Source organism: Saccostrea echinata, unplaced genomic scaffold, assembly GCF_033153115.1.
Source record: "Saccostrea echinata isolate AGI-Se365-2 ecotype Australia unplaced genomic scaffold, CSIRO_AGI_Sech_v1 ptg000025l, whole genome shotgun sequence".
Lineage (NCBI taxonomy): Eukaryota > Metazoa > Mollusca > Bivalvia > Ostreida > Ostreidae > Saccostrea > Saccostrea echinata.
The window spans coordinates 18474528-18498864 of NW_026889774.1; the positions used below are offsets into that span (position 1 = coordinate 18474528).

General features: G+C 32.9%; 2 protein-coding genes across 2 annotated transcripts; both read left to right on the forward strand.

Moving 5' to 3' along the window:
• Nucleotides 1–15: 15 nt before the first annotated feature.
• On the forward strand, nucleotides 16–13514 carry LOC133192920 (uncharacterized). The gene is made up of 17 exons (XM_061328926.1): nucleotides 16–180; nucleotides 1669–1906; nucleotides 2414–2636; nucleotides 2970–3092; nucleotides 3218–3443; nucleotides 4318–4456; nucleotides 4711–5141; nucleotides 9704–10095; nucleotides 10302–10516; nucleotides 10886–11050; nucleotides 11138–11288; nucleotides 11491–11648; nucleotides 11991–12118; nucleotides 12344–12468; nucleotides 12611–12754; nucleotides 12847–12906; nucleotides 13321–13514. The coding sequence occupies exons 1-17, from the start codon at nucleotides 104–106 to the stop codon at nucleotides 13512–13514; spliced, it is 3189 nt and encodes a 1062-aa protein (XP_061184910.1). The 5' UTR covers nucleotides 16–103.
• A 3323-nt stretch (nucleotides 13515–16837) lies between these two features.
• LOC133192675 (failed axon connections homolog) lies at nucleotides 16838–21530 on the forward strand. Its single transcript, XM_061328666.1, has 6 exons — nucleotides 16838–16947; nucleotides 17213–17336; nucleotides 18780–18982; nucleotides 19928–20130; nucleotides 20847–20963; nucleotides 21256–21530. The coding sequence occupies exons 1-6, from the start codon at nucleotides 16838–16840 to the stop codon at nucleotides 21357–21359; spliced, it is 861 nt and encodes a 286-aa protein (XP_061184650.1). The 3' UTR covers nucleotides 21360–21530.
• Nucleotides 21531–24337: the final 2807 nt, after the last annotated feature.

A 24337-nucleotide genomic window follows, 5' to 3' on the forward strand; every position in this document is an offset into this window, starting at 1 on the left:
CGCAAAATCAAATACATTGATAGCGACTACGTAATGTAACAAGTGAAAAACTTTTTTCACAATAGTTTTACTATACTAATCCACATCTGTGGAATAATTGAGAATGGCCTCTTGTGATGTGGATTTCTTGACGGAACAATTTCCAGATAACGTATCAATCAGTGATTTGTGCGACTGTGGGTAAGTGTACATATAGACGATGTTTAATCATAATGTATACATACTGCTTTTCTTAATTAAAAAAACAATACATACATTAGTAAATTGCTGTATGCGTTGCATGAGGCATTATAACGGATTATGCACTGATCGAGAGATGTAGAAATCGCGAAATTCTGATAGTCGCTGTACACATATTATATTCCAAGTTCAGCTTAACTGCTCTACGAAAACATATTATCTTTTTAAATTGATTCTGTTATACCGGCTAGGCATTATATTTGATATGCATCTAGAAATTGTATGCTTGAAATGTCCAGAGGTGTAGATGAAACATGCATGAATAGGTTAATTCCTATTTTACTTAATATTCATTTTAAAATCAAGTATATAAAAAATAAATAATTTACATTGTATTCTAGGCCCAATTGTGATGTTGTAAGGTGAGATGGACATTGTGACCCATTCTATCAGAACCCCTTGTATTGTCCAACCTTTCATTAACAGTTTCAGATTCCTTTGAAAAAGTCTCATTTCCAACCCTTTCACTCTTTCCTTATGATCATCTGAAGTTAACATGTAGAATTTTAAACATAACATCAGTTGTTCACGGTTAAAGTGTTTGCATTTCAATGTGTTTGTATTTCATTGTGTTTTGTTTTGAAGTTAAATGGAATCTCCATCCTATCCCAGTACTCGACTGTTACTTGAATTAACCACATATTCATAGTCATATACAGCACACTATTAACCGCAGCTTCTGTTTATAAAAATATTAATGTCGCGTTATTGAGATTGATTTATTTGCTGTTTAAGATTTTTGGAGCAATATGCCTTGGATATTTTAGTCAAATTCAAATATCTTCAATGATAAGGAAATCTGTGTTATGTTCCAAACACTCATTTCAGTGTTACTGAATTTTTGGTACATCACGATCTTCAGTATTTTTCAAGTGTAGATCTTATATATTCAACATCTGATGGTATCAAATATGAAACACACACACACACCACACACACACACACGAAAGAAAAAAAAAATATGAAAAAGAAATTAAGAATAAAGCCTGATTTCACACCCACTTGTAAATACATTTGTAAAGCCCGTCTCCTATTTTCTTTTGAAAAGGGGAGGGGGGGGGGGCACGAAACATTCGCAGACCATGATTGAGAATAGTCTAATTCTACTGTTGTGTCAACTTAATCCTACCTACTTAAATTCTCTAAAGCGGATTCAGGTACACATAGAGGGTCCCAGTGTGGAGTAGATTTAATTTAATTAAAAAACACATGGTTGGTAAAAAAGCTTTGGAGATAACATTTAAGTTTAGCTTTTACACGCGAAAGAAAAATGACAGGAAATCAATACGTAATCTTTCAAGTTTATTTTTCAGGTTACTTATACTATCGCCTTTTGATTAAATTGATAATTTTTTTTTCTTCTCCGTCAATCGAAGTATAATAGTATTTTTGGTTTTCCCAATCACTGAGTTTCATTTTTTATATCAGAAAACACAAGCGAAGGAAACAGAATGTTCCCATTCCCCGGAAGTCGGGTCCTTTTCCGGAGTCGGACTACGCCCGAACCTTTAAGGCCGTGGAGCATCCCCGCCCACGTTCCAGTAAGCGTCCCCCACCTTCCCCGACGGTAAGAGACCGTCACTCGGCTCCCATGATGTTCTCCACAAATCAAAGGGACGAATTCAAGTCACATGGTGCTGTTGAAAGGACAAAACCTATCATTCCGGTAATTTAATTTTAACACTCAATGTTCTCATACATATAGAGACTATCCTCATTCATAAAAACATACACATGCGGCATTTGTTACAAGTACTCATATGTGATATCAGGTTGTAGCGTAAATTACCAACCGACACAAGAACTTTCTTCGTTATAATAAATTGGGATCGAGGTTTCCACCAGTGTTTAAAGTTGTATCTAAAATTTAATTTACGGTTCATTAGGGTTCTATTTCTAATATTTTCATTTTCATACCGATTTTTCTTTCAAATACTTAATTGATATAAAATAGAGAGGTATTTGAAACCCAACAAACAACTTTGAATTCACTGTTAATACATTTATTGATCAACGAGCTGTTAGGTGCCATTGATTATAAAATATTCCATATGAAACAAGGATAATTGAGGGTCATAAATTTAGGTTTGTAAATACAACTGCTTTGATAATATTCACTCTAATAATAAAATCAATACTTTTGTGAAAGGAAAATTTAAATTTTAAATTATAGACAGAGAACTATGAGGCTGTGAATGTCCCAATCGAAAAGACCACCTCCTACGGTCAGGAGTTTACCCCCAAACAAGCACAGCCTGAATTTAGGCGAATGGAGCCCAGAGGAACGGTCCAGATTCCAGATGCCAAGTTTGATGCACACACAACTAACAAGGATCATTTCAAGCAGTGGATAGCACAGCCGACCATGCATTTTCAAGAGCTTCCTAGTTTTACAGGTATGTGGAGAGAGAGAGAGAGAGAGAGAGAGAGAGAGAGAGAGAGAGAGAGAGAGTCTCAATTTTGGATTCAAGGAATATATAGAAAAAAGGAAGACTGAGTTTGTGAGCTAAGCGGAACATTATATATTACTTTGATTTTTTTTTTTTTGGCTAAAAATATGTAAATGTTAAACTTCCATATTTAAAAAAGAAAGCATTAGATAGAGGAAAAATAAAGTAGGAAAATATATATATTTTTAAATCAATATTAATTCAGTACAAAAACAGAGCTTTGACATTACTCTCCTCTGCAAATTCATCGCGTAATGAAAGTACTGAAATACTTTTCAGGGTCCATTTTATTTCCGGAGAAAAACAAGTTACCCCCTAGTGAAACGATGCAGCAGTTTAGGGGGGAATTTATCAAGAGACCTGAAGCTGTACGGCTAGCAGACGCAAACATAACATTGGAAGGTATTTGTTATACATTGTATAATTATTCTATTATTTATTCCTTCATTTAAATGTATTAGCATTGTAATTTTTGGAATTCTCAAAACTTTACATTAAAAGATAGTGCATGACAATTGTTTTCTTAGGTGATATGCTGATGACAACAACAAATAAAGACACATACAAGAATATACAGGGAGATCACCGTGCTGAGCGCATCGTCAGAAAACCAACCCTACACGCCTCTAAAAAACTGGGCAAATTTGAGACAGAAACACAGAATAGAAGAGATTTTCCTGAGTATGCTGGCGCTAGGCCCGCCAGGCTAGCCGAACCGGCTCCAGAGACTATCGACCTTCGATTCGACAACAAGTAAAAAATATTTGTTTTGTTTTTTTAAAGTTCCAAACATTACTGGTATCAAAATAAGGATTTATTGAAAGGGGAAAATAAGAATACATACACAGTAAAAACCGTACATGTAATTAATAGAAAATGTCAAAAAAGGAAATGATTAAGAAAAAAATTAAAGTTACTGCAAAATAATAAGCGCATACACTGTGATGTTGTATATTACGGGGATGATTATTACACAGATCTTGACCATGAGGGCTAAATATGATTTGTTGAAAAAAACACAGCTGTCCTCGGCTATCTTTACGTGAAGGGAATCTTCCTGCGCATTTACATGTACATGGGTTTTTTCCCGTCATCTTCAAAATTAACAACTAATGCGGGTCATTAATGTTGATATTGGATCGATATAGGCGTCACAGCCAGTCCAATATTAAAATTGTTGGACCGCCCTCAACATCCGATTTATTGGACTTATATGTTTTATATGGGATTGTATCGGTAGTATTTTTTAGTGAAATATTTGTAAGGGTATAACAAACAATACATTGTTAATCAATGGCGTATCAAAAAGGTTTAACTGAAGTTTTATCCTTTGATACGTAAAAATTTTTATTTAGATGAAATTTGAGAACTTTTACGAGATATAAAGCTGATTTTTTCTGAGGTTATATTCTATAAAACTATAATCATGATATATGAATCGTCTTAGATTTACAAGATAATTGCCGTTTAACTTCAATAAACTATTGTAGGATGTATTTTTTTCTTCCTGTCAACAAACGTTAAATCAAATTCACTTCACAGAGGTCATTAAAAAAATAAATATTAATGTTTAATGATTTAAAAAGACCATTTATCTATATCTGTGAGTGATATTGATCAATTTCAGGAGAAGCTTTCAGACAGAACAACGTACTATTTATAGAGGGCACAACATACTGCAAAACCCCGCGCCTAAACCAATCAGACACGATTTAGGGGATTACAACCCACCATCTGTTAAATTTGAAACAGAAACTTCAAATAAGGTTAGCAAGATAACTTATATTTTTGAAAGATAACAATATCTGTGTGTATCTATATTTTTCTTATCCATAAGTAACGTAATTGTAAGCGAGTATTCGGTGAATACCAGGTATTTTGTTTCGACGGAATTTTGTGTATAAAAACCATGATTTGATTTTAACATAGTTGAAGTCATGCATATTCACTTCTTACTCTATGATGGCTACTGCCTACTGATATAGAAAGCGCTGACTAAATAATATTATTCCTTTTCCAGAGGGATTTCCAGCCAATAGATATCACTGCCAATCTAACACACAAAGCAACTGTTCCACATTCAACAATCAGGGTACCTGATGTTAAATTTGACGGTAGAACCAGTTTTGGAGAGTTTTTTAAGAACTACGGTCCCGTCAAACGAGAAAGGTACGGGGACTTCCATGAAAACCGACCCTATATTCCTCCCCAGACAAAGTTTGATGGAGCAAGTACAACAAAATCGACTTTCGTTCCCAAGAAATGGGAGCCGACTAAACCATTCGTTCCAGAAAACAAACCAATAGAAGGCCAAGGTGAAATAGATTTCAACACTGTCCATAAAGAAACATACAAGAAACCGAAAGTTAAGCCATGTAAAGCTGAAATATATCTTATCCAGAAAGAACTCAGGAGGCAAAAAGCTTTGGAGGCAAGCGCGGTAGCGGCCAAGTAAGCATGTCACTCAAAGCCCGTGTCAAGAGGAAACATGGTTGATTCTTATCCAGAGTCCAGATTTTTCTGTTGATTTATACGAATATTATGTAAATGGTCCTTGCTATGTTAAATCAACTGGAACACAACATTTAGTGATTTGCACCTTACACAAATTGTCTCCATACGATGTCTACATGATAAGTATGATGCTATATTGATGTAGTCTTTGTTTTTATTTTCACAGTGACTGTAATTTTTTAACCACTGCTTTATTTTCAATATGTTTTTATGTAAATTTTCATACATATATTTCTTGTTAACATTTTCATTTTCAACTAACATATATTTACATATTACGACAGTATTTTATAAATAAATATATATATATATTTTTTTTTTTTACACATTTCATGCATGTATTTCTAATGGTTTCATAAAAAATATTCCATTGAGTGATGACTATACGCTTGGTAAGACTGCTATATGTTTTATGTCTTTACATGTTATGTTTTTGAATTTTATCTTATATTAAAATATTTGTTACATGATGTTGTTTTCCATTTCTGTAGACACATCGAATTTAAATTTGGAAACCTTGCAAGAAGCAGGAAAAAACTTGCTTATAGTTTAATCAGATTCAAACAGAAGAAAGCAGCAATTCTAAAAAGCTAGAATTATATATTTGCTTAGGGAGGATAACTTAGCAAATCATGACATCAAATAAAACAAACTAAAGCTAAAAGGGAAAAAAATAGTTTATTGTTAGATTGCTTCGATTGATCAGTTATTGCACATGCGACTTGCGAAAAATTGTCATGAAGGTATTACCAATTTTCCCTCTACGTAACTCAGGCGGAAATTAGTAGAGCGATCATACAAAGTAAACCAAGTAAATACACATATATACTCTTGGACCTCTTTTTTATTATTGTGCTCCAACACCCTTATGGTGCCCCTTTCCCTCCAAGCATCATTAAATTGGGCAATACTGCCATTATTTAGACAAACTTTATAAAAACGTCTTTCTTGGAAGTTAAACAGGCAATAAACTTTTACATATATCTTTAAGAAAATATAAATAGCTTAAATTTTAAATGATGAAAAATATTTTTTTTTTTAAAAAACAAATTATACATTTGGGTTCAAGGTAAGATTGATGTAAAGCAAATTGGCCGCAAAAACATTTTCGCATTTCAAAATATTTCAACAAGAAATTAAGAGCCAAGGAAATACACATGTAATCATAAACTTTTGATACGACACATCTTTATTTCAAAGTAGACATCAGATACACATCACAAGACAAGATCAGCAGAAATGGCACAGCTTTAATTTTCAGTGCAAATAAATTATAATTCACTTGTATGAAAATCAGAGATAAAGAACAGGTATGTATTGAAATCAAACGAAAAAGAAGAATGTAATATCCTTATACCCAAAATATGTAAAGTAACACTTACTCTTATACACCCCCATGCTGGGGAGTAAAAATGAATTCAGAATGTAAATCAATTTTTAAAATCTTTTCTATGTGTTATCGATTAGGAATTATTTCATCAAAATCAATTTAAAAAAAGTCTCATTTCATCATGTGCACTTTCTAACACAAACAAGAGCACCGGGAAAAAAGTTCTAGCATATACATGTTGCTTTAAAGCATCAACAAATTTGATCAAATCGAATTTGAGGAAAATCTGTGACTTTGCGTGCCACGGCTCATATATAAAAAATAATTACAGAGATTTGCTCCCTAAAAACACAGTTCCAACATATTTTTAAGTTTCAGTTCAATTAATAATTATTATATACAATGTAATTACTTTGCACTACAATGTATATCAATTTTTGTCTAAAACATTTATTTTTATAATTATCAAAAATGCAAATTCAAGTCTCTAAAAATAACTACATGTAATTGTATTAATATAAACAAATACATATGGCTAATATATGTGCCTTCTTATTTGTCCGAAAGTCGGCTTAACTAAAATGGGAATTTATTTCCTACGTGTACCGGAGTTTCTCAGCTAAGGTGAGATGGGAATAAGCCGAACAAAAGAACAAAGTTACAATTACATGTATGTATAAAAATGACTTGTTTTAAAAGAAAAAATTGAAAAAAAAGAATGGAGAACAATCTGAAAAGACTCAATCCATAGACAAGGAACAGATCGGAGTATCAGAGGACACAATCCATAGACAAGGAACAGATCGGAGTATCAGAGGGACACAATCCATAGACAAGGAACAGAACGGAGTATCAGAAGGATGGCAATGACCCAACATGTGATTGTAGAATGATCAAAGCCACCGCCTTAGCGATATCGTTTTGGATTTAAAAAAATGGAAACTTTCAAAAAAATTACTAGCATTTACAGTTGTATTTTTTAAAAATTATATAGAGGATATTCAATGATTTGTAGTTGGATATGGAATTTATTTCACGAGTGGGACAGGTTTTTTGATATTTTCAGGAGTGCGAAGCACGAGTGAAAATATAAAAAAAAATCCTGCCTCACGAGTGAAATAAATTCTATATCCAACTACAAAACATTGAATTTTCTGTTTATTACATTTTGTTTGATTTTCCCTTTGCCTCTGTCTTTTCTTAACACAGTGTCATAGGCTGTGATGTCATAGATGAGCAGTTGAGATGTCATAGCTGAGCAGTTGTGAGATTGAAAACATTGTAACATGGATTTTAAAAGCAACACATTTGGGAAGAAAATGGCAGTTTTAGTCTTCATTAAGATGATTTAGTTACTATATCTATCTTATTACAGGCCAGAAATTATTTTTTAATTACTTTGATATCCTTTCACACTGTGAGAGAATATCACTTTGGTATACTTTCACACTGTGAGAGAATATCACTTTTATTCAATAAATGAATCACAGTATTTCACTACTGAAAATGTAATAAAGTTTAATAATATGCTACTGCTATTGTTTAATACTATGTACACGTATACCACACACACACACACACAAATCGATGCATGCGTCCGTTAGTTCATAGCTGAGTAAATATAAGAAATATAAGTTAATAGATATAAGAAATAGCAAATCAGATCTTGGGTTGGACAGAGGTAGGGTGACCTTAAAAAGTTATCCAGTTCAACAATACAAGGACTAGTATTCGGTCAGATTGGCATATTTGTACTTGGACTTGTCAAATGAGCCATCGCCCATCTTATCTGCTGATGGTTTAAGCTTTTATAATAGCTTTCGATACAAACACAAAGATCAACCCCCTTATGATTTGATAAGGGTTACGGCATATTGTGCAAAGGTGAACAAAACATTCGAAAATTGTACAAAAAATCTAAGATAACTAATACAAAACACAATTCATATTTCTATTTCCTGGGGAATAAAAAATTAATTTTTGTATTGTACATAGAATATATTAAAATATGAACAATGAACATGATAATATTACGCTGCAACCTTAAAAAATAATATAATGTTGAAATCTGGTGTATATCAAAATAAAACATATGTAAGAAAAACTGCAACTCACATAATGAAACAACTAAATCAAAGCTTGAATCAGATCGTAGGAAAAAAAATGCATTTCCAAGTGTAATTCTTCATCCATTGAAGAAGTGCATTTCAAACTTTCCTCAAACACAATGTTTAGAATACTTTCTTCATTAACAAAGGTATCATGATAAAAAAAAGTCGAAGTCGTGATAGGACATCTATAGAAATACCATACTACAGCCATACCAAGACAAAACAGATATTAATTTTAGAATCATGTGTGCAGTTTGTTATTTCAGTATGAGTTATACATAGCACATTTCAGGAGTGCCTACGTCATGATGTTGTCCTCAGGACTTAAGTCCGCAACTCGTGTCCAAGGGCTTCATGACGAAAGGCCTTAGTCGGGAATGCACTGTTATGGATATTGGAACCCAAACAAACACAAACAAACTTCGTGGACAGACAAACAGGATCCTTAATTTAATGGATTTTGGGTGTGCTGCTCTCCTTCAAAAGTCTTGGAACTTTCACCAGACAGTCACAAAAAAGTTGTTGGGCTTAACATTCATTTTGAGGAATCTATGTAATGGTGTAACGTGAGGGGAGGTGTTCAGTTCCAAAGTGATATTTTTCCTTTACGGTGTTCATACTTAAATTACTTAATAGGACTGTGATTCTAAGAACTTTATCGCCAATAAATATGTATTTTTATATTAATGTTTCAATACTCCTTGGTAAGTACTTAATTCTGTATATTGCATTCCGTATGATCAATAAATACGATTTTTTATTTTTTTGTCTTGGTTAATAAGCGAATGCATATTTTGAATAGTACAGAAATTATTTTGAATTTGTCTTCTGCTTTTATAAAATAAAATTTATTAATGTCCTCATTTTTTCTCTCAGCAATTTTTCTACAAGACTCTTTACAATCACGTAAGTATTTATTAATCAGTCATTTCCAAAATAAACTGATAACCTAATATCGATCACTATATGTAGTAATGTTAATTTTTACTATAATTAACTTGATATATTGCTTATCTTTTATTTGTTATGTATATTTTTCAATTTAACTTGGAAGAAAGCAAATTCATTTGTGAGAACCAAACGGGCAGCCTTACCTGTTCAAACAATGATGTCATTACAATCCGATCTATAAATTTTGGAAGAACAAGTCCGACTGTTTGCGGAAATGACCCTAATACTTATTGCTACTCCTCTGGAAAGGTCACCGGAAATGTTGCCAGGAACTGCAATAACAAAAATTCGTGTCAACTGACGGCATCTTCCTCAAGTTTGGGGGAGAACCCTTGTTCTGGGACACTTAAGTACCTGGACATCCAATACGACTGTAATCCACCACCCACAACCACCACCACCACCACAACTACCACTACAACCACCACTACCGCCCCTCCAACCACACTATCACAGTCAACCTCGCAACAGTCAGCCTCTATTTCAAGTCCAAATGCTGGTACCATTAATATTCTTACAATTTTGATGAGTTGCATAGTTAAACGTTCAAAAGAAATGAATTGCATTCATTTATAGCCCCACTTAGGAAAAATAAAGTAGCTGGATTGCATTTTGTATCAAATTTCCTTTTAAATTAAAATAAGCAAAGCTTGTTCCTAGGAATATCTTAGACACTGTAATGGAAATATGAATTTTCATCAATAGCTGGCCCACAAGTTTGTCATGAGTTCCTGGTATCAGGCAGCAACGGAGTACCCGATAATAAATTGACAGCTACAAGCACGTGGTCCAATTCTTCCAACCAAGACGACAAGCCGTACCGGGCGAGACTCTTCAATTCCGGATTTAACTTTGGGAACGGAACGTATCTTATTGGGGGATGGGTAGCAGGTGTCAACGACAAGAATCAGTATATTCAGGTATTTATTTGATTAAATGAAACAGCCAAAGTACACATTTTATAGAGAAGGCCACATAGTTTGCCGCCAATAAGATATTAAAAATTATGTGTACGAGCAATATTTTGATGTTCGTCTCCAAATGAATTTCATTTTCCATTTAATATTTATTTGTAAATTGGTGGTTTTTTTCTGTTTTGCAAGTCAATTATAAGATGATGGTGTCTATAAGAATGTTGGAACCATTAACGAAATACTAATAATTTCCTTAACCACGTCATGTGTCGTTATTTTTTGCCGGGTTGCTTAGCTTTCGAAGCCAATATATTTTTCATTCTTCCCCGGATATATCTACTTCTGGATGCTTTATCTCTTTGTTTGTTCATACAGGCAGAGTTTAATTCCGTTAGTGTCATCAGAGGCGTGGTGACACAAGGACGCAATGTCAACACACAGGACCGGTGCTGCCATCAAAAGGTCACCAAATACAAGGTCATGTACAGTGTGGATGGGGTCACGTACCAAACTGTCAAAGATCACAACGGCAATGACGTAGTAAGAATTATTCCGCTATTTAGTCGTCACGTGACTTAAGACGGTATTGGAAACAATGGGTAGAAGTAATAAATTCTTTAATTGTAGGTGTATATTGGAAATACCAAAGACGAAGAACTTGAGATGACAAACATGTTTGGATGTCCAATTATTGCTAAATATCTTCGCATTCAGCCTTTAGAATGGTCATCCCACATCGCACTTAGGTTTGACGCTATTGGATGTAGGGCTACAACAGGTGTGTAACAATAATCTGTAACACTGAATGTTCTCTGGTTTTGTCTCTTATATTTTTTTGTCTTTTAAAAATACTTTTTTGTCATCCCTAAATAAAGATAAATTATTATACATAATTTCTAGTGAGTAATCAAATACATATATAAATGATGCATAGTTACAAATATGCTATTATTTGTCAATACTCAGAAGATATATTTTAGATCCATATGGACAGTGTCCACAAGGTTGGAAGGAAAGACCGGGGTCCAAAACCTGCTACTTGATAACAACCAATCAGGCCCTGGGATGGAGACAGGCTAGGCAGCGTTGTAAACAAGAACAGGGAGATTTGGTCAAGATAGATTCCGTTCAAGAAAGGGTATGCATATTCTAAGTGCACCTATAGTCTGCGTTTTGACCTCTGACGTTTACCGTCAGCACATGATGGGGTATCACGAACTACCGATAACACACCCAAAGACATTTGAAGTGGGTTGTGGAATTAAGACAACAAACTGATTTTACTCACAATTTTTCGACAGTTTTCGTGGTGGGAATTCTCCCAAATTTTCATTAAGAGATTCATCATGACTTAAAATAAGTACTCTACGTCAAAAACATAAACTTTACCAAGGCAGTGGTCCCATTCTTACATATGAAATATTATTTGGCAAGTCAAAGATATTATCCGCTACATGGATCTTCTTGTTTTCCAAAATAGGACTGGCTCATTCAAGAAATAAAACAGAAGGCGTTTTCTCAAGTTTGGATTGGTCTAAATAATCTTCCGAGGCGGGATAACAAAAATTACCATTGGACAGACGGATCCTCTCTGGACACAAATATTGTGTAAGCATACAAAATTGCCTGATAAAAAAGTACACTTTACCGATATTATAACTAGTCCTTCAAATAAGACACCACAATATTGTGCTGTATTTGTTTCAATATTAATGTCAATACATGTATTTTGAAAAATCAAGAATTATCTTAAGATTTGTAAATCAGTTTAACTAGTGATATTTATAACAATATATTTAAGAATCTGCATAATCTTAATATTACAATAATTAGACCTTGGAAGAGTGGGAATCCGGACAACTATCTACAGATGGAACACTGTGGCGAGTTCTCTAACGCGGAACTCAACGATATAGACTGTAATTCCAAAATCAATTTCATCTGCGAGAAACCAAAGTGTAAGATTTGTGTGCAATTAATTGTTTTCCATCAAAGAATAAATATCTGATTTATGTTAAGGTATAAAACCTTTGACATCCTTTTTAAGTTCCGACTGAAAAAAAGTATGTGATGAAAAATAAAAGGTTTTTTTTCTCCAAGTTTGGACAAACCCAGCAACAGCCACCACCCAGGCACCACCAAATAGCCAGACTACCACAAACAGTGCTGGGTCCAGTCAAAGCTCAGGCTCTTCTATCACAGTTCTTTCTCCCACAAAGCCTACAACACTTAAACCATCCACTCGTAAGTTATCCATTTTCTAAAAGGTAAACCAAACACACGTCTGACTTTGTGAAGTTAACATAAATTATTTGATTTTTTTTCAATTTTTGCAGAAACCAAAGTTATTCCAACGTTACCCGGAGCTAAGGTTGTCAATGGAATAATGTATACAAGTAAGATTTTTTTTTCCGTGAAAACATTTTCTCCTCAAAGCATTATTATGCCCTCTTTGAGTGTTGAAACGCCCTTTCATTTGCAAAATTGCAAATTATCATTCATTCAGTGGCATTCTAAAAATACTTTTTTGTTAAATGCAAACTCATTAATGAGTGGGAAAGTTGTGCCAGTAACTGAAATTAGAGTAATAAAAATTATGTTATATCACGCATGGAAGAATGTTGCGTTATAATCACAGAAATTGAGCGCAATTTGAAATTTTATTTTTCACTGGTTATTATTTAATTACTGACATTAATCGAAGCATTACTGGTGGGTAACTACAAAAATAGTATATTCACGACTGTTTCAATTAATCAGTCAGTCAACTTATCAAGATATTGTAGATATTAAAAGGAAATATTTTTCAGCTGGTTGCGGTAGTAAGAATGACTGCTACAATCTCGGGATCGGGGATCACCAGTACTGCCAAGACTGCCATAGTTATTTGACATGCGCTCCTAGTGGTGTATTTGTCAGGCCATGTCCTGCCAATCTGGAATTCGACAATAACCTCCAAGCATGTGTAGCCAGGTCCTGGACATGCAAGAGAGTGGCAGGATAACTTTTAAAAAGTTGATTGTTTTTTTTGATGAACAGTTTTTGAGGCTGTGCTTCTGTGTTTTAAAATAAATAATCAATGTTTTGTATAATAACATTCCCCCTGCTAACAATCTCAAACGACTGTTTTTTTTATTTTGTGTTTATTGTAATTAATAAAAAAATAAATTGTTTTGGAAAAAAGAAATCGTTCCTTTTACTTTTTTTCTCAGTAAAGTAGCACTTTGACTATAGCAAAAGCAATAAATAAAATAATAATCCTTGATTTAGTCTCTGTTTGTGGCAAGTTTAATTGCAATTAGACAAAACCTGTAGTAAGAATAGCCTTTTTAAAGAATTTCACAGAATTTTGTGCTTAAGTAACCATGGCAACACCGTCTGTTAAATTCAAAAACTGACCTACTGAAATCAAACCAAAACTGTAGGAGGATTAGTATTTTGAAAGAAATTCATAGATATTTCTATTTTTAGAAACCATGGCTTCATCATTCATCGAAATCAAAAAGGATGAACGGAATTATGTTTCTGAGCATAGTCTATTTTATTAAAAGGGTTTATTGGAATCAGGTCTGTAAGAAAAATAGCTTTTTTTGAAAGAATCGCGTAGAAATTTCTATTTTTAGTAAACATGGCAACACCGTTCATTAAAATCAAAAACTGATTTGGATTTTTATTAAAAAAAAAATGACCATCAAATTGAATTTTTTTTTTTTAAAATTCAACTATCCATAACATATTTTTCACATATACCATCATATTGTACATGCATTCTAGTTAAAATCCCCGAAGTTGCACTCCTGACTGCAGTAAAATTAAAAATTAAAACCACAAAATACAAAAATTCATAAAGTGTTGGCAACACCAAGTGATAACGAAAATGTGCAATATTTATCGTCCAACACTTCATAATGAAAACACATGAACATATTGAAACTTGGCTTTATATCTTGAATTATTCCCTATTTATGTCAAAATACTAGCTAAAATATATATTTAGAAGATAAAATTTATTTTATAGTATATTTTCCTTCACAGGACAAACACTGTAAGCAACTGAGGTCAACTAGAAACATTCTACTCATCACAATTTTTCTTTATATTTATTCATATTTGATCAGCAATAATTCTAACATATTTGTTGCACTCCTGACCAAGAGCATGGGAGTCTTTAAAGTAGAATTGTGGAGCAAAAATTATATCAGAACTTGTTCTGTTGTTTCAGTGAAGTTGAGGTGGAATTTTTTTTTAACTTTATAACAATTTTTCAGTGTTTATTTTTCACATTCTTTCAAAGAAAAGATAAAAACAATCCGAATTGATAAAAGTGAAAAAAGAAGGATTTTAATAATAAAACTGTCAATAATTTAGTACTAAATTATTCAAATAGATCATTATTAATTAAAGAATATTTCTTAGCACGAGTAGAAGTCTTTTCATCATATAACTTGAATCTTTAAAAAAATGTGTTGCACTCCTTACCATATAAATATAGATCTGAAACACAGACAGGCCCTGAAATTAATAAATCTATTTGGTAAAATGTTTTCTGTGTCTTTATTTTCCAAAATAAAAACAAGAGAATCATATACTGATAAAAGTTTTTTTTATGCGGGGGAACAAAACATCAAATGCTGCACTCCTGACATTATTGGGTATGCACAGATACTTGACTCTCATTATTGCTGCTTGTGATTTAAAGAACATTTTTAAGTTTTAAATTGTATATCAGTTATTGTTTTACACTTTGAAAATAATTCTCTTTTGTCTTTCAGATTTTTAAAATTAATGTTTTTTTTTGGCAACACTACATTTTTTCTGTTGCACTTCTGACATGGTATAACATTTTTTCAACATCAGCCATGACCACAACTTGGTCAAACAAAAGTTGCTACAGTCTACATTTAAAGCCCAATACTTTGGATATTATCAGGAAAGTCTGTATTTCTACAATAAACCATTATTATTTATTTCACAGATCTTTAAAATATATTGAATTTTCAAAATGTCACAAAAAGGTGTTGCACTCCTGACATTTTATGCATAATTTTTGGGCATAACTTTTTAGTGAATTGAGATATCAATATTGAGATATCAATGAGATATTTGGCAGGTATTTAGAAATCATCTAAAGACATATGCTGAGACATAGATATTTATTCCCATTGCCTGTACTTTTAGTACAGGTTGAAAAATATTGGTTTGGTCATTTTTTTTAATTCACCCATTCACAAACTGATACACAGAATTGTGTGTCTGAGTATACCTACTTGGGTAAAAGGTTTATTGACATCAAAATAAAACTGTAGGAAAATTGTAGCTTTTTGAAGTAGAGAAGTCTAATTGTGTTCCCTTGTGAAGTATGTTATTAAACTGTCCAGTTTCAAAGTTATTCCTTCATAAAAGGAGGAAAGTAAAAACAAAATTAACTTGAAAAATTCAAGTGTTTGTACATAGATCTCAATTTAAAACCAATGATTCTATATTCAATAATTTTCTGCTAAGATTAAAATGAAGAATCACACGAATATTTAACTCCTCTACCAGGAATCATTTCAGGCCTCAAGAAGAATTAAAAGGGGAAACTTTTCATAAGAATTGATATGCAAATATCGCTATGTAGAGTAAAGTTAATTTTGTTCATATTATTTTGAAGCTGGTGTTTGTATAGTAGGTAAAAGTCAAAGGTTTTATGAAAAAACTTTGTTCTGTATTTTGTCGAGATTTGAAAAAGTTAGTTTTAATACGTATCTTGTATATGTGTTGTAGATTCAAGTGCATTCAAACTTAATATACCCGAAATTCTATTTTGAAAAATCCAACAATTATCAGATTCTCTGGGCTACATGTAGATTTAGAATTTCCGTATAGAGTGTGTTTAGGTAAATTTATCAAGCTAAAGGATTAATGCATTTTTTAGTTTTCAATACAGAGCTCATTAAAAAAGGCATGTTTAGCACAAGTTTGTATTTACTGCCACACGGTAAATACAAAATTTACAACAAGAGTAGCACGCCCCTTAAATCCGCCACCAATACGTTTCTCACACCTGCTAAATTTGGACAAAACCTTGAATACAGGTGAATATGGTAGTACTGTAGTCACTTAATTATGAACTTATGTGCATAATTTTATATTTCTATTCATCATTATAAAACAGTTTGTTTTTGTAAATATAACCATAGGGTTAAACTGATGTAATATCTGTTCCGAATGTCTACTTGTTCTAAATTTTATTCTTATCAAAGTTTAAATGCCTGATCTACATGTATAAATCTATGTCTATCTAGGTTATTGTGAGTTTATTTTCCGTTAAATATTTCAGACATCATGGAAGTGATACAGAATTTTGTGAAAACCCACTCTAAAGAGATAGGCGTGGCTGCTGCTGTTGGTATATCTCTTGTAATAGTCATTAAGAGGCGAAAGAAGCGAGCCAAGTAAGTATTAAAAAATAATTCCCTTCAAAGCAACACACGCATACAAACACACGTGTAATTTTTACTTACAGTGTAAAAAAAAAAAGAAACTATAAAATAATTCTTAATTAATTTGAGCAATTGGACCACGAGAGGGAAAAGTTCATTTCTGTTTGTCATTGTGACAAAATAAAATATCAGGTTTCATATCGGACTTTAAGATAACTAAATCAGTGTGTGTTTGTTTAAGGTAACATTTTCTACATTGTACAATCTATTTTTATAGGAGAGTTTACCCACCAAATACGGTTGTCCATCACCAGATGGGAAGGGGTGCTTACGCACCAAGTTTGTCGCCATTTTGTCTAAAGTTAGAAACCTATCTACGAATGGCAAAAGTCCCTTTCATGGTACATATACAAAAGAGTATACATATATATATTTTAGATTAATACAAATCTGCTAATATTACACATTGTTAATAAGTTTGAACATGCAAAAGTTTATCAGATAAGGGTTCACCACTTGAACAAGAGTGTTCCAAGGAGCGCATGTGGCGTCTGCTATGATATCATTAAAAACCTAGTGAAGCTAAATGGTGGTCATTTCTTTCATTGCATACCAGCTTTATGAAAAAAGGTAAAGATAATGAAAAGTGAACAGGGTATAAAACACGGACCCCAGAAATTCCAGAGGTGGGATCAGGTGCCTAGGAGGATTAGGCATCTCCTGTCGACCGGTCACAGGCTCCGTGAGCCCCATACATTGACCAGGCACACGGAATATTCCGAAATCAAATTTAGTATAAAAAACAAAGGTCTGGCATTCGGTATCAAATACGTCAGCCAAAATACGACCCGGTGATAGGTTATATCTGCTAACAAGGTCATTATAACGATCATAGAATATAAGAAATGCTGACTTTAAGCGAGGTTGTTGAAATCCCTGTCACATCAATAAGTTGGGTGACGTAAACACCATATGCAGGTTCATGCAAAAAAAATAAATACATAAATAAATAAATAAAAACAAAAAAACAAAAAACAAAAAACAAATTTTTTTTCTAAGAATTGTAAGTCTGCAATAGATATCATTTATCACAAAGGAAGTCAAATGTTAAATGAATGATTAAACTGAGTTAATTGTCAATAATTACTTATTCATACGTATTTGATTCAAAGATCCCCCAGATTCCATCTAAAAACGTTCGTCTTTTGCCCCAGACGTCAGCCCATATTTTTGCTGGAAATACGAGCACAAGTCGCTAACCGATCAAGAAGGAATGCAACAGTTTGTGTAGTTAATGTTTGAAAATAAAAGGTCACGAGGTCATAAACATGTACTATATTCTTACCAAAGCCTTTACTCTCAAAATTGAAAAGACGTACCTGTAAGTTATATTAACAATATTGAGTATTCTTGAATAGAAGGTCAAAGATCAATTTGAATTTTCAAAAGTCTTATGACAAATAGTGCACAAGATAAATAGCACATACATGTACTTACCTCTTATAGGTCAAAGGATATGCTGTTTATTGGCAATATAAACAATTTTGAAAAACAGTACAAAGGTCAAGTTCAAAGGTAACGAGATTGGCAATACTGGTACAAAAGCCATGTGCAAAATATGAAATCCATATCTTTAACACTTCTCAAGATATAGGGTGTGACAGACGGACAGACAGACAGACAGAAGCCGGGTAAAATAATCCCTAAGTGTCGCTCTACTCTGCAAGCTGCTATGAGCTCGACTCGCTTGACTCTTATTATGTCAAAAGTAAAACTTACTTCCATACCTTTTCATAGCTTCAATTTATCTTTTACAATACTAATATTTCATATTACTTTTCAAGAATGTTCATGACAGTATCACCAATAGAAGTTCTAAAGGAAAAGTGACCTGGATAGAATATAACGGGGAAGAAGTAGCAGACTCGGAGTTTTGTATCCAGTTTATAAATCAGAAATTTAATGTTGACCTGGATAAAGATTTCTCTGAGGAAGACCAAGCAGCAGCATTAGCTATACAGAGAATGGTGGACGAGCACCTGTTTTGGTGAGATCTTAAATAATCTTTACTATTTGATTACACATGGGTCAATATTTGCTCCATTATTTCAAAAATACATACGCCTAAATATGGCTGAAATATTGCCGACTCAGCGTCAAACAATAACCATAGGCACTCCCCAGCTTAATTGTTAAAAAAATATATATCTACTATACTATAATATAAACATAACGTTATGTTTATATTATAGTATAGTAGATATATATTTTTTAACAATTAAGCTGGAGAGTGCCTATGACAATAACAATCAATCAATCAAATCAAAAATACACCTTTAAAGACAAAATATAAAAAAGGTGAACCATAAGTTAAATGCATGACTTGAACTTACTTTCATTGTTTCAGTCTGATAAAGAGAACATTGAACCATGTAACCATTCAGATATATACATGTATATGTAAAAGGATCGTGACATGGCGCTTGAGAGAGTCATGTATCCAAATAATCTGTAACATTATAGAACAGAAAAAAAGCAAGAGAATTAAACGTTGAGACCCAAACCTTGTCATCAATCACCTCTTTTAAACTTTGTATCACTCTGTTGGTATGGGGGTCATTTTTCAACGGGGGTCAATTTCTTATACGTTGCACATGTAGAAAACTGACCCCTGGGATTCTTTTTCTACAAAAAATTACTTTTTTCTGCGGATGTGAGGTCATTTTTTATCGTCGACCCCCGGTCATTTTTCTACGGGGATCATTATTCGTCTTTACAACCTCCACCCAGTAAATTCAAAATTCACATGATATATGATTTACGATGATCATTTTCTATCTGTTTCGACAATTCTTAAAAAATTATGAAATTCTGTATTCTCAACTTAAATAATGGATCCATGCAGTTGTTTAGTCCAACCAAAATATTCTTTCATTCTTTAACTTGATCTCCATAAGTCATTGTTTGAGGAAATGTATGTCTGATGTTGCAGGACAGTGGCATTACAGCGTTGGGTTTATGATCCTACCGATGGAATCGACCCAAGAAAAACACTAAATTTTTCCTGGTTTACTTGTCACATGATAAATAAACTGATCAAAAGGCAGACTTATGCGCAGGGAGTGGGCAGACATACAAAGGAAGAAGTTCACCATGTGATGGACGAGGATTTACAGGCCCTGTCAAAGTTTCTAGGTATTACTGGAAAAAAAAAAGAAATCATCACTGTTAATATCATTATGTATTCTTTTTTAAATCAATCTTCATTAGCTCCCTGTAAGTGAATATCAAGTTTAGTTTCAAGTTTCATAGGAATCAGATCATATTTACTAACAGAAATTCAATAAAAATCTATTTTAGGATTTTTATTTTTTGGGGATAAAATTTGAAATATAGATATTTAAAGCCTTTTCAATGGAATTAAAATCCTTAATTACTTAAAAATAGATTTTAAAAAATGCATTAGAAGATTGAATTTTAATGCATTTAATTGCTATATAAAGTATATATTAATACAAACAAATTTGTGTTTATAGGATTCCACATTTTTTTCAAAGGTAGTCATTTTGGCTTTATGTCAGATAATATTCAGCATATCCACTCAAGTAATAATAATATTCATATATACATTACGCTCATTACATAATTTTAGGAGACCTACATGTATACATACATGTACGTGGTAGTTTCCTCGTTAATGAATAATGTATAATAATAAATTATAAAGTATTATAATTATAGTATCGTAATATATATATATATATATATATATATATATATATATATATATATATATATATATATATATATATATATATATATATATATATATATATATATATATATAACAAAATTTAAATACTTTTAATGAATTTTTTGCTTGAATTCAAAATTGGTTTTCCCTTCTGCAGGAAAAAAGAAATTTTTATTGGGGGAGAAAACTTGCCAAGCAGACAGTGCAGTGTTTGGAATGTTGGCACAGATGTACTTCAATGGCTGTGGGGGTTATGGGGAGAAAGCCATTAAAAGTAAAAGAATCAAACCTCCGGAATATAAAGCCCATACAATAGGAATGATGTATATAAAGTTATTAAAATGAATACATGTACAGTGTAGAAATATGCAAAAGCAAATATTAATTTGAAATAGTGCTTGATTTTAAGTGCAACATGACCTATCAACCCCTTTCTTGCCAAAACTTAATTTATCAGAGTCATTAACATAAATTTGAATTTTTTGATGAAATAAGAAAAAAAATCCTTCACTTTTTTTTATACATATATTTTAAATAATTAAGTTCAAAATATTATTGGTTTACAGAGTATCCAAATTTGTGTGAATATTGTGAAAGGATGAAAGAAACATTTTGGCCAGACTGGGATGACTGTATTACCCACGGATGGACAAAGGAAGCCACTAAATAAAGCTATCAATATAAACACAAACAGTGTAATGCCGCAGTGACGATGAGAACTTCTTTTCTTCTTGTTGGCATCTTAACACGAACTACATGAGAATCATAAATTATTTGGCTTGTAAAGCTCCATCAAATATTAAAAATATCAATTTGTTGACATTCTATTCATCCTCTGATACTTGTATTAGTTGCAATTTTTTTAAAAAAAAATACATTGTAGTAGAAATTCCTTTGATCAAATTAATAATATGCAAATTAGTTATCAATCAGTTGCTTCCTGTTGTTGTATCAAACGTTTTAGTTACCAAAACAAAAGGATGACGCAGCGTCTTTGGATAGGCGAGCGTTGATGCTCGAGCTAGTCTGTATAACGAAGAAAAGAGACCCCCATAGCAAATTGACCGCGGATCATTTTCTACGTAGAAATTTGATCTCCTGGTCAATATTTTACGTAGAGAAATGACCCACATTATTTTTTAAAGAAATTATGGCCTTAGGGCCATTTTTCTCCAAGTGGATTGTAAAAAAATGACCCTGTAGAATAATGACCCTGTGTCATTTTGTGATACAAACTGCATGGTTTTGGTAGGAAAATTCTTGTTAGGCAAATATATGGGGTTAAATCACGCAGCCTTATGATGTGAAGTGTTCATTTCTAAAAGCTTTAAAGTTTAAATGACAAAATTAAAAGGTTATACTTTACATTAATAATACAAGATAAACTTTAAACAGTATTAAAAAAAGATTTGTTTTATCACATTTAATTAAAAAAAGTTTCTACAGTAGTAATTATTTAAAAAATCAAGCTCATTTTCTTAGCTGGTGTAAGAGAGAGAAACATATATAAACTAGAGCAGAGCTCGTTGCAAAGCAACGAGTAGGTCTTCCGTTGGAGCTGCGAACAGGAAGAAGTGACCTTGAGTCAAGGTCATGCCACATTCTAAGGTTATAAGCAATCTTGTAAGGGGTATCAACTTGCAATGTCTCACCAGTAGAAAGACAGTTAAGGAATGTTGTTTCTTCGTTGATGACCTTGAACTCGTTCAAATGACCTTGCATCAAACCATGACACACTCTGGTTATAAGAAAACCCCATCTATGTGTTACCGACTCGACAAGTTAACACATGTTCTTTCAGACCATTCATCCAGTCAAAACATTCTTTCCTTAGTGACCCTAAATTTAATCAACATGGCCGTAGGAACCGAGGGGGGCGTGCCCCCCAATAATTTTGCCGATATATAGATTACTATAGTAGACATAGATACTATAGCTTGTGCCACCTCAATAAAAACGTCTGATAACCTTCTTCTTTTTTTTTTTTTTTTTTTTTTTTTGCTTGTCAAGGAATTTTTGGTAGTTGGTGACCTTTTTTTTTTTTTGCTTGTCAGGAAATTTATGGTAGTAGTGCTCCCTCAACTGTCAACTGAAAATGTATGGCTCCCCCCCCCCCCCAAAAAAAAAAAAACTGAATTTGCTTCCTATGGGCCTGATCAAGGCAATGATACACTCTGTATGATATCAGCGATACCCTTTTGTGTGTTTCGGACTTGACAAGTTCACAGTTTGCATTTATTGCATGATAGTGAGGGAGACATGAAGATTTCTTCGCCCATAAAAAATCAAATTCCGCGAGGGCAACATGGAGATTTCTTCGCCCATGAAAAATCATACTCCCCGAAGGCAACGCCCGAGGGAAATATGATTTTTCATTTGCGAAGAAATCTTTATGTCTCTATTATGCAATAAATTGTTTATAATACCGAATTAACCAAAATGCAGGAATTACAAAGGAGATCCAATGAATAAAGCAAACATGCATTTGATGAGAACGATATGAAAGAGATGTAAGTTACAGGTACACCAACAGCCTCGTTTCATTAAAAAAAAATTCCTACGTGACAAGTTTGTGTGATCACACCAGTAACATTCAAACACCATTACATTTTTACACATTTAAATCGACACAATCAATCAACGATAATATGTTGACGGTGCGACCGTTGGGCGAGTGCATTGTTCACTTAATTTTAAGATCCGCCTCTTCAAACAGCACGAGACATTTGGAACGTCTAGACTGTGACGTCTCATGACGTATGTTAGCTGTACTTCCATAAACGAATTTTGAAAAGTGCAAACATTTTAACAAAGAATGTTTAATCTACTATCTGTATGCAATTCCATTAATTAAGGTGATTTTTTGAGGTGAATTTTTAGTTGTTGTTACCGCGCGAACGAAGTTAGCAGCGTCGCTATAAACAATCTAACTCCTCACTCGTTTAATTGTGACGTCACAATCGTGAAACACGACGTTTTGTTGTAGGGCAAACATGATGGACACGTGACTTTCTCGGCCAATCAAATTCTATTTTACTAGTGATTTTTCACTTGTAAGCTAGTTTTCACAGAGGTATAATAAACGTTTTTTTAGACCATACATCGAAATAAATTATCATAATTTCTATAGTCGTAATTTATTAGGTTCAACTCACTGCTTTAAAGGATCATTGTAAATGTTTTATGCCCGATTTGGATACTGAACAACGTGTGATTTTTGAAACACTGATGCCCCCATATGGCATCTTATGGCAAAAGTTAAAGTTTCTCAAATGCAAGTCAAACTCCATGGTCAAGATCAAAAGATAAAAAAAATGTTATTACCCAAATAAAGGTCTTGAACAAAGAATATACTGTGAAATATATACTAGTATGAAAGCCACAGCAGCAACAGTTTAAAAGTTATTGCCAAGGTTAATTTCTTTAAAAGGTCAAACTCCAAGGTCAAGGGATCATAATTGTTTGTACTTGAGGGAAGGTCTTAATTGTTACAAGGAATACACATATGGTTTTAAAAAAGCCTTAGCACCAACTGTTCAAAAGTTAAAACCAAGGTTAAAGTTTTTCAAAAGTAGGACATACTCAAAAGGTCAAGGTAAAATGGTCAAAATTAAAGGTATACAATGACAGGCCTTGTCACAAGAAAAT

Coding starts and splice junctions, on each gene's coding strand:
- LOC133192920 (XM_061328926.1), top strand. CDS start 104: ATGGCCTCTTGTGATGTGGATTTCTTGACGGAACAATTTCCAGATAAC. Junction 2,637..2,969: donor AGAGCTTCCTAGTTTTACAG/GTATGTGGAGAG, acceptor AATACTTTTCAG/GGTCCATTTTATTTCCGGAG. Junction 11,051..11,137: donor ATCACAACGGCAATGACGTA/GTAAGAATTATT, acceptor CTTTAATTGTAG/GTGTATATTGGAAATACCAA.
- LOC133192675 (XM_061328666.1), top strand. CDS start 16,838: ATGGAAGTGATACAGAATTTTGTGAAAACCCACTCTAAAGAGATAGGC. Junction 20,131..20,846: donor GGCCCTGTCAAAGTTTCTAG/GTATTACTGGAA, acceptor TCCCTTCTGCAG/GAAAAAAGAAATTTTTATTG. Junction 20,964..21,255: donor TGGGGAGAAAGCCATTAAAA/GTAAAAGAATCA, acceptor ATTGGTTTACAG/AGTATCCAAATTTGTGTGAA.